We start from the raw sequence: 20,248 nt of genomic DNA, 5'->3' as shown, positions 1-20,248 counted from the left end.
CTCATTCTAAGGTAACATGGACACAACAATTCTTATTTTTAGGTGATTATACAATAAGAAAACACAGTTATTATTTTATTTTCTATTTCTACCCTAAAAAAAACCCTAAATCATACACACTGTTACTTTATGTCAGTACTGAGAGTTGGCAACATTTGGTTGTAAACATCTTTTGATCACAGCTAATCCCAACCACTAAATTAACTTGAATGGTTTGTAAGCATCGTGCATGCTGGCCAGCTGTGTCAAGGATGAGAAGTTCATCTTACCAACAGCTGACCAGCTCTCATTTTTTTTCTCTTCTTTTTTATCTGATGTGCCTATTTTCTTTTAAAAATGTATCATTGTATGTGATTGCACAAAGAAATGTCAAATGTTTGATATTAAATGTGATGGACTGGAGGTCTATGTTTACTTTGGACTGAAAGTTTGTCCAGACTGTCTCTTAGTAACTGCAAGATAAGGAAGTTTGGGGAGAGTGTTGCATCTGAGGATTTACAACATCCACATGACATTTCACATATCTGTCAACAGGATGTCAGAGTTGGAGTGTGTGGACTGTTTGAAGTGTATGTTTAATGAAGGATTTAATGATGTAAATTGCCATATTATTTTCTTTTGTTCACTATGAGAAGGCTAACGCTGGTTCAGTAAAAAATGGCATTTCTTTCTTTGGCAGGTGAAGTCTGGATATGTTTACATATTGGTTGTCATAGTGAGACAACAATTGCGTTGTTCTGAACCGTTTCAGAATGTAATTTCAGGTAAATGATTGTATCTTACATGTCATTTATATATCCAAGGCACTGTGCACCATGGTCTTATAATTCAAAAAGTATTATAACCTCTATTACTTCTCATTTACATACATTTTATTCTCAGAAACCATGTTTACAGCAAGGCACTTTTTAAAAGAAAAACGCATAGCAATGAAATACTTTTGAATCTGATTATTCTTTACTGCTTTTAGACTGTAAACATGAGAGAATGTCTTTCAGAGTGTAATTTCAGCTATGACTGGATATCACCTGTACAATATGTTTGTATCCAAGGCACTGTGCACCATGGTCTTAAATATTAAAAATACTTCTTTACCATTATTTGTTTTCATTCAGAGGTGTTTTATTCTCAAAAAGTTATAATTACATAGTTGTTGTTTTTTTCCAGAAACAAAGCATAGCAATTAAAAACGTTTGAGTTAGAACGTATGTGATTATTCTTTTACTGTGCTTTTTGACTCGTAAACACAGGCACCAGAATGTCGTTCAATAGGCTAAAATAACCGAGGATAACATTTTATAGCCCATGTATGACATGTTGTCATTGCATAAAAAGCGGATGAACAATAGTGTTCTCACAGAAGCCATAACTTTGCATAACTCCACTTATACAGTAAACAAGGGATATACTCTGGTTGGTACAAACTTTGCCCCCTGGTGTGGCGCTTTATCGCAGAGACGTGAGTTATTGTCAGCACTGGCTTATCTATTAAACCCCGGGCAACGCACTAAGCAAACACTGCGTTAAAGGAGTGCTGTAAGTGGAAGATGTGCCTGTCTCGCTTGATTTGACTGTCTTTGTAGCTCCACTTCGTCATGGGACAGCAAGGATCTAAACAACCAGAAGCTCAAGTTCTCATCCTGGGCCTGGACAACGCGGGGAAATCGACTCTCCTCTACAAACTGAAACACAACTTGTCTGTCAGCACTGTCCCCACCATCGGCTTCAATGTGGAAATGCTCGAGGCGAGGAAGAACAGGAAGAGCATCCACTTAACCGTGTGGGATGTAGGTGGTCAGAGGAAGATGCGCGAGCACTGGGAGAGTTTCCACCAGGACGCAGCGGCTGTGGTGTTTGTTGTGGACAGCTCGCGCAAGGAGCGCCTGGAGGAGGCGCGCAGGGAGCTGGAGAAAACACTGAGGAGCGAGCAGCTGCGGGGCCGGCCGCTGGTTCTTATCGCCAACAAACAGGACGTGAACGGAGCTCTGACTGTCACTGAAATCAAGGACACGTTTAACCTGAAAAAGATCTGCTCAGGTCGGGATTGGTTTGTTCAGCCTTGTTCCGCATCGACGGGAGTTGGAGTTGAAGAGGCCTTCAGACGAGTGGTGCAAATGCTTAAATAAAAACATTAAGTTTTATTTATAAGAAATGTGCTATATTCAAAATATGGACAATATAACGAATCATTTTGAAACAAATTATAAATCTATATCTCAACTCATGGCAGCAATAAATCATATTTAAAGAGATGTGACCTTTTTTTTTATTTAAGTATAATACTTTATGATCATGTACACATGAATGGATTGCTAGATGGGCCTACCAGGCACAGTAAAAAAGGGCCCAAGGTGTCAGGGAGGCCACTAGCTTTCACTTGTAAAATGTCACGCAAAGGAACAAGTAGCTAGGAGGAGACTTTAAATGACCACAAAGGGACACAAAAAAGACCAAAAAGAGATGCAAATGAACTGCAAAGAGAGACAAAATATCCACAAGGAGACACAAAACACTACAGAGTGACAGAAAAATGACAAAAAAATAACACAAAATTACCTCAAACAGACCTAAATGACTACAAAAAAACCCACAAAACAAACACAATGAGACACAACATGACAAATAGATCAGAACTACAAAAAAGGCACTAAATTACCACAGAGAGCCCCAAAAAAACATAAAAAGACACAAAACAAACACAATGAGGCCCACATGACTACAAACAAAACACAAAATGTCTAAAATACCCACATAATTACCTCAAAGAGACTACAAAAAGATGCATAATGACCACTAAGAAACGCAAAACCACCACAAAGTGTGCTTTGCTCCTATTAAGAAGAGACGGCCCTTTGCATATCTGTGCCAAGGGGCCCATTATATTATAATCAGCCCATGCATGGACAGTATTCCAGTTTGTCCTACACCTGCACGTGTGAGGGAACATGTTAGGCCACTTCTTATAATTTTTACCACACAAAACATGATATACCATGAAGTCTATTACTGCGCATCAGAACCACAAACACACAAGAAGTCACTGTAGAAATGATTTCAACCAGTGTGCATTATATATTGTTTCAATTATTAAACAGAAATCGATTATCTCACTTAGCCATGAAGCATTTATATTAAACTCTTAGAGGCATTTCTGATACAGCAAAGACAAGTGCACATAAGAGTTTGCTGCAATGAAATGAAAAAACTCATTTGGCTGGTGTATTAATGCAGTTCTAAATGCTGATAAATCAAAAATCAGTTTTTTAAAAATAATCCATAAAGTTTGTAGTGTTAAATGTTAATTTAATTTATTCATTTTCTTTTATTTTTATTGCAGAATAATCTGTTATGAATTAAGGTACTGTTTGTTATTTATGAGAGGGAAGGGGTTGGTGCAAAACCGGAAAAAATAATGTTTTTTTAAGCATTGAGAGATTCATGTTTTTTGATTTGACCTAGGGGAAGGACATTCAACCTTAAATAGTCTTATTTTGAATTTATTTTAAATACCTTGAGAACCTTAAAAATTCACAAGTGCATTTGAAAATCCCATTTTCTCTAAAAGCCTCCCAAATCACAGTATTTATTATAGCCAGAAACCGTGAAATATGGTTGAGGGAGGGTCATGTACTTCCCCCCAGTGACTCATGGAGTCTCAAAGAAAAATATTTGTAGTTATTGGGGAGGGCAAGAAGTCACACCCCAGTCACCCCCCCTTCTCTGATAAAGTACAGTACCTAAAAATCTAAAAGCAAAAGGGATTTTCACGACATTACAACCCCAAAGTTGTCCTTATTAATGGCTTGTTACTGATTTATAAAGCATAACTATTGATTTCTTTTAAACATTAGCAAAGCCATGAACAAAGCATGCATATTAGAAAATATAACCAAACTTGAGCACTCTCTGATACATTCCTCAGAACAAATGGAGCAATGAGTACTAAAATCGTTGGCCATGTTGGTTATCGTCTATGCTTCTTGCGCGAGCACAGAGTTGAGGCTGCTGCTGCAGGCAAAATATGAGACAACGTCCTAGGCGGTTGGCTTTCTGAAATGTCCATAATAATGATATGAAATAAAATCTCAAATGTCGAATAGTGCCACATCGTGAAACCACAATGTATCCTTGTCATACAGCTTGTCCCATGTTGGACTCCAGCCGCGCTCTACTCCCATCACGCACCGTTTCTTCATATGTCGGTAGGCGTTTGCATTCATCATAAGAGGGCAGCTGAGCAGCGGGAGCTGGAGCCACAAAGCTGTCCGGTGTCCTGCTCTCCATAAGCGGGTCCTGAGATGTGGTAACAGTTGGGTGTCCGTTGTGTGGCGGGGTGAGCTGCCTTGATCTGGAGCACAACACTCGCTGGATGAAGTATCCAAAAGCGAAGAGAAGTAGCATAATAAGCACCCCGGAAAGTTTCCGGGTGACCATGGCGATGTTGTAATAAGTCTTGTCCACGAACTGCTTGCAACAGGTGACGGCAGAAGTGTCGTTTCCCTGCGCGCAGCAGACCTGGTCATCCCGACAAAGGTCCTGTCCACATTTTCGGATGGAATAAACAAGTGTGCGAACAAGAAAGCAAGAAATGAACACCGTCAGCGTTTGACATTTGAAGAAAAGCATCACTGATGTGTTCAAAAAAGGAAGAAGTGGTCCAGTGAACCTCGATGGTAAAGCTTGGAAAACAGAGTGACGAGTCACCTAATACGCTGGAAGACGTGTTGGCTGAAACGCTGACGCAGAGTCATCGTGAACGCACCGCATGCTCAGGGTATAAAAAATGCTGAAAAAAAAGAATCAAAAGCAATATAAACGCTCCCTCGTTGAGCAATCAACACTCAGTAAAAAATACCATGCAAACTGCTGAACGCGTCTCTGCAACATATGAATATGTTAATTAGCTTGAGATTAACTCCTAAGTGCTTCAGTTCGCCCTTGATTTATTATGCACTTAGGAGGTGTATTGATGCCGTCCTGCAAATCGTAAACACAGCCTTACATTCAATGGCTTATTCATGGGATATGAAAGTAAACAGGCGCCCGAGACATCGACCAGTCGTGTCGGAAGCACTGACAAATGATCCAATGATTAATCGTGAAGGTGGGAGGGGACATAAAACAAGCGGCCTGCAGAAGCCACTGTAGATGTTTCAAGACCATGGACAGCGCCCATCACGCCAACTGAGCAAAACAATCAGGGGCGCTGTCCGAGGTCCTGACACAACTAACGCTAAATAACTAAATGTCCTCGCTGGCAAGAACACAAAGAATTTCTGTTTGCAATATTAATGCTCGTGTACATTAAGGGGTCAGGTCAGGTACTTCCCTCAAAAGGCTGCAATGACTTGTTGTAGACGTCCATTTAAAGGTTCAGTGTGTAAGCTAGTATAAGCTAGTATAGTAGTAAGTAGGGTTTAGGGGGATATATTGGCAGAAATTGAATACCATACAATAAATATGTTTTCTCTGGTGAGAAAAAACAAACATAATAACCTGAAAGGAAGACTTGTTGTGTTTTTATTACTTAAGAATGAATCGTTTATATACATAGGGAGCGGGTCTTCATCCAAAAGAAATATTTCAACAGCAGCCCAGAACAGACAAACCAAACACTGGCTCTAGCTAGGGCGATTCACGTATTTGCCTCCGCACACTAGTCAAGTAGGCACCCCAGATTTGTGTCACCAATTCAGTATCTGAATAAATGCCTCACCTTCTGTTTCTGCTAAGTGTTTTTGCAGAACATTATGAAGTCACAGTAAAGTTGACCTTTGACCTCTTGGATATAAAATGTAATCACTTCATCAAAATATCCTTTTAGATATTTGTGTGACTTTTTTTTTTTTTTTTGTCATAACACATGAATTAAGTTTTGGCCCAACACCAAAATCTAATCTCTCCATTGTGGAATCCAAGTGAAGGTTTATGCCAAATTTAATGAAATTCCTTCATGGCCAAAGCTATCATTGGTTTGGTGACATAAACAAATTGAGCATACATTAGCAGGTGCAGGGCTAGTGGCCCATCCCTGACATGCTAAACAGGGTCAAAGAAAAACTGATTTATAATGTGAAAATTTATTCTGTGTTCTAGCCTGTTTAAAACCACCAGGAAAATTTGTGTTGAGAGAGAGAGACCTCTGCAGATAATTTACATCCTGGTGAAAAACCTCCTGAACAATGCACTATGACAGAATTATAACAGGGCGAAGTTTCAGCTAGTTGCAATCCTCACTGCTAGATGCCACTAAAACTCCCTAAATCTTAAACTAGGGTTGCAACGGTATGAGATTTTCACATTCTGATAATCATCTCAGAAAATTTGTGGTGGCAGTATAGAGTTAGAGTTTTCAGTTACACAGACTCTCAAGAATGAAAACAGAGGGGCTTTTTTGTTAAACATTTTATACTACTATAACTGAAACTTAAAACTATTTTAAAATGAAAGTATTTGTATAAAGGTGAGATTTCTTTTAAACCACCATGGCTAAGCATCATGGTATGGCAACTCAATTTTCATACCACAGTATACCTTAAAACTGGCATGTTGCTGCAACCCTTTCTTACACACTGTTCCCTTGAGGCTGATTAGTAGGTATGATGCTGTAAATGCAAAGCGTTGTCCATGTCAACAAGCTAAAACTCAATAAAAGGCTTATGTAAACTGCTATAACACTTTAACACAGGAGTAGAGCAGCACAGCAGAGATATTCACAATAGCCTGTAATAAGCAATTTTCAGGCAATTATTCCATCACAAACACAGCAGTGGAGTGGCCAAAAAAAATCATAATTGACTAATTATTTTACTGGATGTGGCAGTCAAATCCAACATTTCATGTTGCAGCAGATACCCTCACGATAAATCAATAATGTGACTACATGATGAGTAGACTGCGGGTAGTAATGGAGGGAAGTGCTCCCTAATAGCATGTCTGCTTTTTTCCTCTTATCAAAATAATGGTATTATGTTAGATGAATCATTACGGTGGACTTCAAAAGGATGTGTAGTGTTTGTGTATTTGTGTTATATCATGAAAAATCACACAATGCAACCTTTTGACATCCACTTCTGCAGCTTGGGCCCAATGAGCTTGAGTGCTTAAAATCCAGTGCTAATTAAATTGTTTGCTAAAAGGCATATCGAGTTATTGGCAAAGACTGCAGAATGCTGGATTTTGTTAAGATCAGATATCCAGTAATTTTGGTAATTGTGATGCTCATGTGTTATGTATGAAAAAGGGAAACGGTTAATGTAAAACATTTATTGATGAAAAAAGGCTTATCACTTTTACAGAAAATACAACAACTGTAACAAAGTAAATTACAATGTGTAAGTATGAGATTAGCCTCTGCTTTCACAGAGGTTGTATCCAAAATGAATTTGTCCTGTACAAGGCAGCATGGAAATCAGCTTCTTTTATCCTCCATCCTGAGTCTCAGATGGTCCTGTTCTTTGGTGAAAGTACTGTTTTGGAATCCACAGGCCTTGAGTCAGTTTTGCTGGATGGTAGGACGGTAATGGGTCCCAGCTGGATAGTTCGCTCTGTGAAACAAAGTCAAAAATGTGAAATGGTCTCTTTCAGCTGCACTACAAGTTCCATGAATAACTTGACCATATTAGAAATCAGGTATATTCAAAAACAATTTCAGATGTCAGCTTTTGATTTCTTTTAAAGTTCAATGGCTGATATCTACATGCTCTGCAACTCACACCAAAACTATCTAGATTGAGGAATAGCGCTTCAGGAAAGAGGAAAAATGTCTGATTTTGGAGGGAACTGTCCCTTTAAGGACTGCTCAGCAAATGTGGGATATTTGGTGGCCTTTAAACTTGCTAAAATGTAAGAATTGTCCACGAAGTTAGTCGAAATTGCACACAGATTGATCTTGTGTTAAACATTTTTTAAAAAAGTAGAAAGTAGAAATTCCTTAAATGTATCATTAGCTGTACTCACCTGCTTTGTACTCGGCTCCTCTCTTCATCACTCTAGCAGAAGACTGCTGAGGTTTGTTGTGTTGGTTTTGATGCATTCCTGGACGAAAACGGAAATATTTAGCCGGGTGTTGTTCAGGTCTGTTCTGGGCTAAACTCTCCTGTGAAGACTTGGAGGGCCATGCTTTGGTGCTGATGGCAGTTCTAGGGGGCTCTGTGAGCAGAGGCTCCGCACCCCGATGGGACATATCGCAGCTACTACATGCCTGGTCGTTCCCATCAACTGACCTCCATCTGGAGAAGGAGGCAATTTTCAAAATAAGGGAATGAAATTAGTGAGATGATTCATTGCACCTCATTTCATGTTTTATACACCCTTTTCTGATAACTGACTACACTGACATTAGATTAATCATTGGCATAATACCTGCTCTCAATTAAAGAGCAGGTCTTATGCCAATGATTAATCTAATGTCAGTGTAGTCAGTTATCAGAAAAGGGTGTATAAAACATGAAATGAGGTGCAATGAATCATCTCACTAATTTCATTCCCTTATTTTGAAAATTGCCTCCTTCTCCAGATGGCGGTCAGTTGATGGGAACGACCAGGCATGTAGTAGCTGCGATATATCCCATCGGGGTGCGGAGCCTCTGCTCACATGATTGCTGGGTTCCTGGTAGAACCTGAAGGCCTCAAGCTGAAACCTCAGCTTATGTTCTTCAGTTTTCTTGGTAGGAAACGGGAGTTGGAGTTTGTCAGGTATGCATCAGTAAGACATCTGTTAGGGCCGCAAAAGAAGAAAAATGTTTTGAAAAACTAAGTTAAATCTTCAACAGGTAACTTATGAAAAAAAAGGTGATATTTGCTGAAAACTTTTAGTACATGCAACAGATATTCTCAAAAAAAATCATGCTCCTCCTCCGACTGTTAGTGCTTCATTTACCAGAATTTACTGTGGATGAAGGAAAACAACCAATAAGAGCCACTAAATCTCTTATGCAACTGTCAATCTCTGCAAGTAAACTGCGGTCAAATTTTCAAATTAAGCAGCGCTGATCAAATATGAGCCAACACTCTGTTACTGTATTGCGCATTTCTCACTGCAAATGTTTTCAGAAACATATTTTTTTAGTGTACTGTTTAGCTGTAAAATTAGAAAAATTTGCTCCAATACATGGTTTGGGCCCAAAACTTCTCCTGAAAACATCTTTCAGGAAAATATCTGAGGCAAGAAATAGGAAATTCAGTAACAGTATCTTGATTTATATTCAATCAGTGATGTTTGCAACCCATTTGACCGCAGCTCAAGGAATGATGATGTGATCAACAGCCATGTTAGAGATTCTTCGGCTGTGACTGGTTGCTTTCGTTTACACACAGTGGATTCTTGCAGATGCCTTTGAAAGCAGAGGCAGAGGCATATGATTTTTTTCACAGATTATCTGTCTCATGTATTTATTTATGGCTATAGTGATAGCTCAAGTAAATAGGTTGAGAAGTTACTTTTTTAAATAAAATTACCAACCACAGGTGCCAAAGAAATCACAAGTAGAAGCATCATTTTGAATATGACAATCTTGGCAGTGAGTTTTAAGATTTGGTTGTGGAGCTCACCCAAAATTTTCAATAAAGTCATATCTTAATGTAGCCTCTGCATCTTGAGTTGCAGTGGCAACACAATGGTCAACATAGACTCGCAGTGACATGTGGTTACTGATGATGGCAGAAACTTCCAAAAGAATGGGGTCACCCAGAAAGTACGAATTAGATCCCCTCTCAAACTGCCAATCATCTGTGAATAAAAAATAAAAAAACAGAAACATGAATATTCAGAAAATAATTCTACTATTCTCTTAAAACAAGCTTCTTTAAAGAGAAACAACAATCATGAAAATTAGGGATGCACAATAATAGAAGTTTAAAATATATATCAAATATCTGCCCCCCACCAAATTTAAATGATCAAAGTCTCTTCTATGGTAGGATTAACATTAAATTATGCAAACTGTTATCCTGATGGCCCACCAGCAGATGGAGACATAGAATAAAAGTACTTTTCAGTGTATGTGATAATAATTCATAGGTTGTTGTATTGTACATGTTCACTTTGTCAACAAAAGAAATATTGTGTATAGATATATATATATATATATATAAAATATATACAAAATATATATAATACTTTTTATATATATTATTTAATTAATTTTTAAGCCATTATTTGCAGATACTGATGACATGCTGACATCATTATGCATCTCATGAAAACTGTAGCAGCAAACACTACTCTGAAGATGCATGAAAATAAGATGCCAAATTAATAATATGCTTTAATACCAGTCATGAGAAGCAGATTGAAGTCTATCTGATCCTCTGCTGAGACAGTGGAGACTGAAGAAACCCAACTGGGATGCAGTGAAATGCCATCCACAGCATACCTCCTGAAAATTACAGCAACATTTCTACTTAATTTTTAGCACAGAATGTAATAATAAAATCATGCCGTTGGTCCAAGTAGCTGGTTCCAGCAGTACAAACAAACATCTGTGTCAAAATAAAAATACTTACTTTTCATAATGGCATTGAACTGGAATAGCTGCTCCATCCAGTCTCAGCAAACCATCAGATGAAGGTTCAGGTGAGTAGACCAAAATATTAGAATAGATAATCTTCTCTGTAGTTGACTGAAAGGAACGATGTCAGTATTTCAATGTATAAAGCTATATAACAACAATAAAAGATGTTAAAAATGAACAGTATGTAAGATTTAAGGGGGGTTTGGTGGCATCTAGCTGTGAGGATTACATATTACAAGCAGTTTAAATTTCCTTCATTGTTCAAAGTTCAGGAGGTTTCTTACCAGGAGCCAAATTATACACAGAGGTCTCGTCCTCCCCAAAATAAACGGACCAAGTGACTAAGCTACTAAAAACCCTGCATTAATCTGTTTCATGTTACAAATCAGTGTTTCTTCTAACTTATACTGGCGCTGGCTCAGCACCTGCTGTTGTGTGCTCATCTGTTTTCTTTGGTAACTTGTAAGCTCAATTTGTTTTTGATTCAGAAATTAAAGAAGATTAAAGGCAGTAAAAACACTGAATAAAGCAGTTTCACATTACAAATCACTGTTTCTCCTAAACTGTTTCTGGCTCAGCACCTGCTGATGTGCGCTTTGCCTGTTTTCTCTGATAAATTCATGAGTGCTTACCTTGTTTTTGATCCAGAAGTTCAGGAGATTTTTACAAATTATCCATTGTGGACTCCTCCTCTCCAACTCAAATGGACCAAATCAGTAAAAACTTTGAATTTTTGTTGTTTCACGTTTAACAACTGTTTTCTGGCGTGCATCTTGCTCAAAAACCCCCATACAGGTCAAATCTGAACCAGATTTATCCCTGAGAGGGCAAAGATTATTCAAAACACAGTTTCAGATTGTGAAATCTTTTACTCATCAGTCATTTGACTAGCCATCATCTGGAAAAATCTAGTCCTAGCTTTGACCTGTGTACATACAGTATAAACGTGGTTTTTGCGATCTGGACCTTGGTTCCAGTTTGGTCACTACATGTCTGAATAAATGCAAGCGAATTCACCTCACTTTTTCAGCACATTTTTGACTCCATAGAATCACAGTTTTCACAAATTTATTCAAAGAGGGTTTCAGACAACTCTGAGGCTGTCCTTAAAGCGGCACATCCCATATTTTAGACCACAGTTACGTAGGTTGCATAAGCGCCACAGGAGTCTGTTTAGTTTACAAATCAGAAACCTTGGATACCACAGCCCACTTTTCTTGTGACAACCCTTACCCAAATATTTCAAACCATTTGAACACACAGAGCAAAGTTGTCTGATTTCTGAGAAAAAGACACATCAATGAGGAAAACTTGAAAAGAAATGCGACCAACATTCAGCAACATACATGGTAAAACAGTAGCAGAAAATTATAACCAAAGATAAAAAAAATGCAACTAAAACAAGTACAGTTAATTGGGAAAAACAAAAAAACATTGCTTTGAGAAATGGTAATTGGTCAACTTAGATGTCTTTTAGATTATTGTGATAAGTATCTAACTGTAAAAATGTATTTTACCTGAACATTTTCCACCATTCAATGTTTAAGTAAAAAAAAAAATTATTATACATAAATTATAACTAAACAAATTCTTGCTAATTTGTGATGTCTATTTTCTTCTCAAGTTAGGCCACTTTTTTTCTTTTATTAATCTCTTTACCATGACCAATTTTCTCAGATTTCAAAGGGTTCAAGCATTACACACCGGTTTCCTTACTCACTCTCGTCCTTCAACTGCTGAAAACCGAAGCGCGGACTCGAGAAGCTAATTTCAGCGTCGTCTTATTATATCATCAATCCCATTTCTGACATTACAAACCCCCATCACACATGCTGCACAGACCCTCCGCAGAAGAGGAGACCACAGCATAAAGAACGCAAAAACACTCACTGAGAGATTTGCTTCCCACAACTGTCACCTCTGGCTGGCCACTGACGATGGTGACACATTCCGCCTCTCCTGCTGGGGAACATACGGCACTGCAATGCCTACTCCTTTCACGTCAGTGGGGTTCAGCGCCCACAGGCGCAGCTGTCAGCCGTCCACCTGGCGTCCCGGATGTCAAAACATACTCTGACCAGCACCAACACATTCTGCATCGCGCGATCCGCGTGGCTCAAACTGACCACCACAGAGCCGCAGGCACAATAGCCAAACACCGAGCACCCGCGCTTGTGCTAGCAGTGTTTTACCACTGCCGCTAAACCTGGAGCCGCGGATGTAACCGTGGAGTCCTGCTCGTCGCGTGGAGTCTCTAAACCGCTTTATGTGAGGGGTGGAGAGTGAAGTTATGGACGTTGATCCACAAGGAAGTGGGTCTCTGGAGTTTGCGGTTTCCATTCTGGGCCTTGGACAGTTTGAAAGGAGCGACGGTGGCCTTCAGTCTGATGTATTATCACCAAACCTGCAGGTATAATCAATCTCACCTGGAGCAGAGTTTGACTGATTGCAATTTGTTTCACTGCGATGTCTGTTTTTTCGCGACTTTAAGCGTTGTCAGCATGGGGGAGTGTAGCATTTAAGTCGTTGATTAAAGGACACAAATTATTTGTACCTTTTAGCTAGGTGGTTATTTTGGGGCTATATACGCTTATAGCAAATTTTCCACTAGGTGGCACTACAACTGCACATTTATCATTTTCTCTCCATCGACACAGTTTGATACTGAAACTAACTTTGTATCTTAAATAAATAAATAAATAATCCTAAATGATAATAAATTGTTATTATTAATTAATTATAAAATCGATTAATAAATCTACCATGTGCCTAGCAAATGACTGACATCATGTCAGATAATAACATTTCTCACATTTGAAGTATGTTTTTGCACTGAAGTTGGTCCTAATTACATAATAGTACAAATAGGACACTGATATTGACTGATATTGATTTTCCTTTTAAATTTTACAGTCTGAATTTACAAAGACATGGTGCAGGAGAGGGGCCAATAGGTGCAGCAATGAGTGGTTTGCCTCTCAGCAGTGGCTGAAAATAACTAAGTACATTTACTTATTTACTGAAGTACTATTTTGATGTGCTTGTACTTTAGTTGAGTATTTTTATTTATGTTACTCTATACTTCTACTCCTCTACATTTCAGAGACAAATATTCCCCTTTTTACTGCACTGTATTCATTTAGCAGCAGTACATATTATTAAGGTTAGTAAGTAATCAGAGTTAGTCCTGTATAGTGCAGTTTTTAAACTCATTATCACATGAGTGGATAACTGAATGGGCCCAAGAGCCCAAGGTGTCAGGGCCTTTACTCTGACTCAAACTGACCAAAATACCCCCCCCCCCCCCCCAAAAAAATGGGCAAAACAACCACAGAGACACAAAATGACTATAAAGTGAGACAAAATGACTATAAAGTGAGACAAAATGACCAGTAAAGACACACAAAATTACTTCAGTAAGAAAAAAATGACCTTAAATAGATTCAAATGACTACAAAAATACACAGAACAACCACAAGGTGACAGAAAATGACGACAAAGAGATACAAAACCCCCCAAAAGACAAAGAGTTACAAAACATCTATAAAGACAACTACAAAGATACACAAAAATATGACAAAGAGATCCAAAGGAACTTCAAAGAGTCATAAAATGACAAAAAACGCCACAAAGAGACACAAAAGGTCAAAAAAAGACACAAAATTAGCCTACTTTAAATAGTCTGAAACAAATACAAAGTCACACAGAACCACCCACAACCTCTGTGTGCCCTATGCACATCACTGCCCAGGGACCCATCATCTCATAATCCACTCCTGACCGCATGTATTCAGATGTCCTGCTCTTTCTGACCATCCTGTGTCTGACTCTGATCCTCTTTTTCAGTAATTTTCTCACACCTTTTCTGTGGCAAGAACGTCACAGGTCTCTCCAAACCCCAGCAGCCACAAACCTCAGCAGTGCCACTTCCACTGAATATGGAAGGGCTACAAATTGAAACAAGGAGCCGTTTTTCACTTTCAGTGAGGTTTTCATGATCAACTTGCATGGCATACCTGTCCTTTCGAAACATCAGATCCCAAAATAAAGTGCCCAAAAGTGCTAATTGAAAAGTAAGATGAGTCAGTTCAGTCAGTGGAATCATGAAAAACACTTTATCAGGATTTTCTACTGCTGAGTATGTGCTGTTTTTCTATAGACTCCAACCCTATCATTTAGGTAACACTGACTCATTTCAAATATATCATTTATGAATGAATCCAAACTCCAAACCAGACATTGAGTATGTTTTGACTGACTTTCACATCCTTATGAACATCAAAAGACTTTTTACTGACATTATTATGGTCAACTGGACTTTCCAAATGAAGTGTGAACAAACAACTATGTAGCCATCTATGAGTTAAATTCTCACAAAGCTCAAGCTAGTGGTGCTCAGGTGACTGCAGGGAAATAGTCAAGTGGGTAGTGTAGTCTACTGCTTCAAGGAAATCACATTTTTAGGAATAATAGACCATCAGAAATGAGAACTTATATCAACTTAAGCAATTTCAAATATTTTCTGTAAATCACATATATTGTTTTGTTTTTGCAATACATTAACCACCTCTGGCTGAGAAAAGTCCACTTGAGCAATATGCGCAATGGGTGCTGCAGGGATGAAGTTTTTGATAGGCGGACACAGAAGTTAGCAACGCCCTGGTTCCCTCCTCAAAAAGCTAATGGGATTTTTACATTGGTTATTGGATTATTGCAGAAAATAAGATCTGTGGCAAACAAAAGTTAGTATTACACATCTTGTTCAGCAAGATAGTCTTCAGAAATTAACACCACCTTTATGATTTTTGAATCCTAAATGCAATTGTCAGAAAGGCTATAAACTAACTACACTATATTTGCATGATTCAACTTTTGCCATCACAGCAAAGCTGTAAAGTCCTGTTCAGCCTGATGATGTTCTGTAGTTTTATTTAGCCACTTGTTAGCAACCACCTTTTTTAAGACACATTAAAGCTTTTGAAATTATGAGTTGGGCATTTGGGGTATTTTTATTTATTTATTTATTTATTTTGATGAATTTTATGTCAGAGAAGAAAACTTGAAAGTCTCTTAAGCTTGCGCTAACCACAGACCTTATCCATTCAGAAAACCCATTGACTTCAAGACAAGGGAACTGGGAGTGCTACAATGTTTATCTCATTTCCACATATATATTTCTGCTGCTCTATGATGTGTCAGGGTGTCTTTTGATTAAATAACAGTAAATGAATGATACATCAGCAAGATTTATGCAGGAAAAATATTTATTTTGTGATTCTTGGAACCAAGTGAATAAAAATAAATAGTTAAAAATAAATAGTCCAAATATCATTAATAAATAAATAACATATAGTCTGTAAATACACTTTATAATAGAGTACATTAACACATCATCTTGATGTATAAGTTACATGACTACATAAAAATAAAAGATATGTACTCTTAAACAGTTATGCAGTTGACTGAAGTGTTATCTGGATTTTGATACTTCTGATCTATTACAGTTCAAAGACTCATTTAGTGTGTTCTCCGGAGTTCACGTATGCAATGGCTCTGTTGATTGTGATACTGCGCACATAGAAGCCCTTCAGCACTTTGCAGAGGTTCAGTCTCTCGTCGTAGGTGCTTTCACGGTGTGCAGCAGCCTTAAAGACACACGGAGGGATTATAAAACTGCTTTATACAATTAGATTGTTCTCCCAAAGGAGGTTCATATGAAAACAAAATCTTGTTTTAATAAGATACCCAAGGGACACCTCTTTCAGTGCCTCCTAAAAGTTTGAAATTAGAGAAACGTAGATAAATAAAAAACAAAGAAAAAACACACAAACTACTAGAGTTGTAGCGGTATATACCGGTTTCAGTGTATACCATGGTCTTAAAAATTGAAAGTTATCATATCGTATACATTTACTGATCTACGATATTGAAAGAAATGTAGAATTTCACCTGCATTATAGACATTTTTAAAAGAGACTTTTTACACACACACTTTTAAATGGGTCCAAGTTTTAATTCTATATATATATATATATATATATATATATATATATATATATATATATAATATATAAATAATATATATATATATATGTATGTATAGCACAATATTTTTGGATGGTTATCGTACCATGAAAATCACAGTTATGGCATGCATTAAAACATCTCTTACCTCGCCTGTGGCCAAGTCCATTGGTAGAGACCATGTAAAGCAGTTCTATAAAAGGGATAATGTCTTTCGTGAGTTTTTCTGTATTACACCAGATGTGGCTGTTCATCGAAACACCGGCAGCTGATTTCAGACAGTTATTTTAGCAGTAACCTACCTTTTCAACTTTTCATATTACTTTTTACATGTATTATTTAAACACAAATCCTTGTGCTTTTTACAGTCCCTCATAAGACAGTCGGTGTTGATGGTAATAGCTTTGTACCACTGAACAACACTAAAGCTGAGTACTGTTGGTTAGTTACCTCCATGAGCTCTCTGAGGCTTACAAGAACAGTTGAAGCCAGTAAATTGTCAGGGTCCGGCTGTGCAGCAAGAAGTTTGTAGTAGTGATGCAGATCCTCCCCAATGTTTGTCAGGCATGACTCCTGGATGGAAAAATAACAAAGATAATTGTAAAGACAATATGTACAGATACATAGTGTATACACACTCATTGTACAACGAACGGTATGGCAATATCTATCTTTATAAGGTTCATAATGTTTAGTGTAGTTGGGGGGGGTTTACATTGTTTGAAATGTGTAATTTAAATTATATGTTTATTATTGAGGTCTGTTTTTTGTCATTTTAATTTTGGATCAGTTAAACAAACAACACCTCAATATAAACAATACAACCATCTCTAAAAAAAAAAAAAAAAAGAAAGAAAGGATAAAAAACATATCTGCACATAAACTAAATGTAACAAAGCACATCATAATTTGATACACACTAGATACAGTGTCTATATCTTCTTAAGTAATTAAGATAAAATGAGTCTTCCTCACTTTACATAGTAAAGGCACTTATTTCTTCTTTTTTTAAGGGCTGTCTGTGTTAATTTTATTTGATTTGTATTTTTTTATTTATTTTTTTGTGAGCAATTATTCAAAGGGGCTTATTTTTGATAAATTAAAAAAAATCATCCCAGACTAGGTAAAATTGTTATCATTAAACCCAGCTATCAGCAATTCAAAGGCAGCATTCATTCATCTTTTTTTTTATTCTTCCCCATTAGAGACACCTCTCAATATAATGATATAATGCATTTTTGTACATCATAACTATGACTAAAAGCTACAACATAAATTTGATTAAACCCTCTATGACTGTGGTAACAAAAAGCTGAATATTATAAGCATCATAAAAGCAGGCTTTTATTGTATCAGATTGTTTTAAATTGTACAGGCGTACCTAATAAAGTGCAAACTGAGTGTTGAGAGCAAAATACAGTTGCTGAAAATGTGTCAAAGGCTGTTTCTTTTCTACTTATATTAAATCTGCGCATTTGAAAGTCTAACTAAAATAATTCATTGGCTCATAAAAGAGACGTAAAATCAGAAAAGTAAAACAATAAAAAACAGGTATTGTTAATATATTTGTCACAGAGATGGAGAATAACTTACCTGATCAAATTCTGACTCAACAAACCCTGAGCATGTTGTTCCCTGTGGGACAAACACAGTTTAATTTCACAGAAACACATCAAGAGCAAGCTCAGTTTGATTTATTTGGGTTTTAATAATGACAGTAATTCATCATTGTCATAATGGAGTATTGTACTATGCATTTAATTTAAAAAATACCTACATAAGAGTTATAATTTACCTTTGGTGCACACACAGATGGCGTGTTGGTCTCTGTTTTCAGATCCACACTCAGCTTTGTGCAGTTGATTCCATTGAACAGGTTGTTCTAGCACACAGACAGAAAAAAAATAAAACTATGAATAACATACAGTTTAAAGATGGCAGTGTAGAAATAAATAATTTCGTCTTGTACCTGCGTGAGTGTGTCAGTGATGTTCTGTAGCAGCGTGCGTGCGTAGAAAACACAGGAGTCTGTCATTGGTCCATTACTTATTACTGGCACAGTCTCACTGACCTGAGAGCAGCTGAGCACGAGGAGCAGCAGCATAGGAGTGAAGTCTGAGAAAAAAATAGAAAAAAATATTGTAAATCTTCAGTTACTTGTTGCAAAAAGAAAATACTGTTCAGTCAGGTTTGTTATACTCACAGAGCTTGACGAGAGGCATCTTGGATAAGACTTCAGATTCTTTGGTGTGACTGACTGAAGTCAGACATCCTTAAGTGTTTTATACCCAGACTGACACAGGGATTTCCCTCACCAATCAGCAGTGTGTTGACACCTTACTGTAAAATGAAAGTGCACACTCAAGTTTGTGTAATTTTCCCCCATATCACCCAATGCTCCGGTGAAACTGGAATTAACACACAATGAAGCTCACACTACTGACTGTTCATTGTTGACATTTCCAAAGAGTGAAGAGTGAAAGCATTCTATGTTATAGTTTTTTAAACGGTAATCTCGCGCAGCCACATCTAACATTTTTTAATACCTTTGATGTCCAGTGTATCAATAATCAGAAAAAAACACATTTAATATTAAATTCCAGACAGATACAAACAGATCAATCAACTGCAATGTCTAGTATGATCTGAAAGAAGTTATGATGCCTTTTTAGATAACAATGATTTCCTTACTATAAAGTCATTATGTATTTAGAAAAAATAATTAAAATAGTGAATTTTTTTCAATAACTCAAACCAAAATGTCATATTGTAATTTAGCTTCAAGTATAAAAATATACGTAAAGATTCTTTACGTAAATCACAATTTTATAAATAATCAAAAATTCTGAGCAGCTATCTGACATGGAAATTATTAATGAATTCCTGTAGTTCAAATGTTTTGAAGTATTTGTAAAATATACATATTATTGGAATTATTAAATTTTCTTTTCTTTTCTTTGCTTACCCTTTAATAATCCACTCATGTTTTCCCAACATAATTGGAGAGTAGATTTTTAAAAAAGAAAAAGAAAAAAAAGAAAAAAAGAAAAGGTTTTGTCCCACTGTTCAAGAATAAAAAAAAGTCTTAAGTCTGAAATCTTGTTATGGGACAATCTCCCGCCAAATTAATTTTTCCTTACATAGCATATTTTGCAGCTGAAGACTTGAATTTTGTTAACTGTCAGGCACACAAAAAGTCTTGTTGTACTGAATACAAGATTATTGAAGAACTTGTCTAATCAAACAGTTTTAAATTATTTTATTTAAGGTACCTGTATATATGTGTATATATATCCTTTAAAAATGTAATACGTCTTCTGCTCATAAGTTACAGTCATGAGGCTTTTTTTTTGGGTGGGATATGATTTGTCCTATTTCTCAAGAATAGGTGAATAATAATCATGTAGATCAAATGATGAGTATAAGTAATTTTTATTTTTGTGGCCACAGTCAGACTTGTTCCCCTTTTGCTCTTGGTAATCCTCCACAAAACTCAGTTGCGTAAGTGTCACCACAAGTGTGAATGTGCAAATGAGCAAAGGCTGAATATGTGAATGAGAGCAAGCTCAATTTCCCTAGCTGAACTCAAAAGTATTTCTATCTTTATTTTTAATCATTTAGATTTACAGTGAATGACATCAACCCATTTAGCCAGAGCTCAAAATGCAAATGAACTCTCCTGAAAACCAGTCAAATATGAACAAAGATCA

At 37.0% G+C, this 20,248-nt stretch overlaps 1 protein-coding gene and 1 pseudogene across 1 annotated transcript; one reads left to right on the top strand and one right to left on the bottom strand.

Annotated features, from left to right (window-relative positions):
* Positions 1–1,203: 1,203 nt before the first annotated feature.
* LOC121951509 (ADP-ribosylation factor-like protein 14) lies at positions 1,204–2,225 on the top strand. The gene has a single exon (XM_042497862.1). The coding sequence runs from the start codon at positions 1,596–1,598 to the stop codon at positions 2,124–2,126; it is 531 nt and encodes a 176-aa protein (XP_042353796.1). The 5' UTR covers positions 1,204–1,595; the 3' UTR covers positions 2,127–2,225.
* A 5,052-nt stretch (positions 2,226–7,277) lies between these two features.
* On the bottom strand, positions 7,278–12,854 carry LOC121951245 (annotated as a pseudogene).
* Between the last annotated feature and the right edge of the window lie 7,394 nt (positions 12,855–20,248).

This window comes from Plectropomus leopardus, chromosome 12, assembly GCF_008729295.1.
Source record: "Plectropomus leopardus isolate mb chromosome 12, YSFRI_Pleo_2.0, whole genome shotgun sequence".
NCBI lineage: Eukaryota > Metazoa > Chordata > Actinopteri > Perciformes > Serranidae > Plectropomus > Plectropomus leopardus.
Note: the sequence above shows the minus strand (reverse complement) of the source record. Positions and strands in the feature narration are given on the sequence as shown.

Coding starts and splice junctions, on each gene's coding strand:
- LOC121951509 (XM_042497862.1), top strand. CDS start 1,596: ATGGGACAGCAAGGATCTAAACAACCAGAAGCTCAAGTTCTCATCCTG.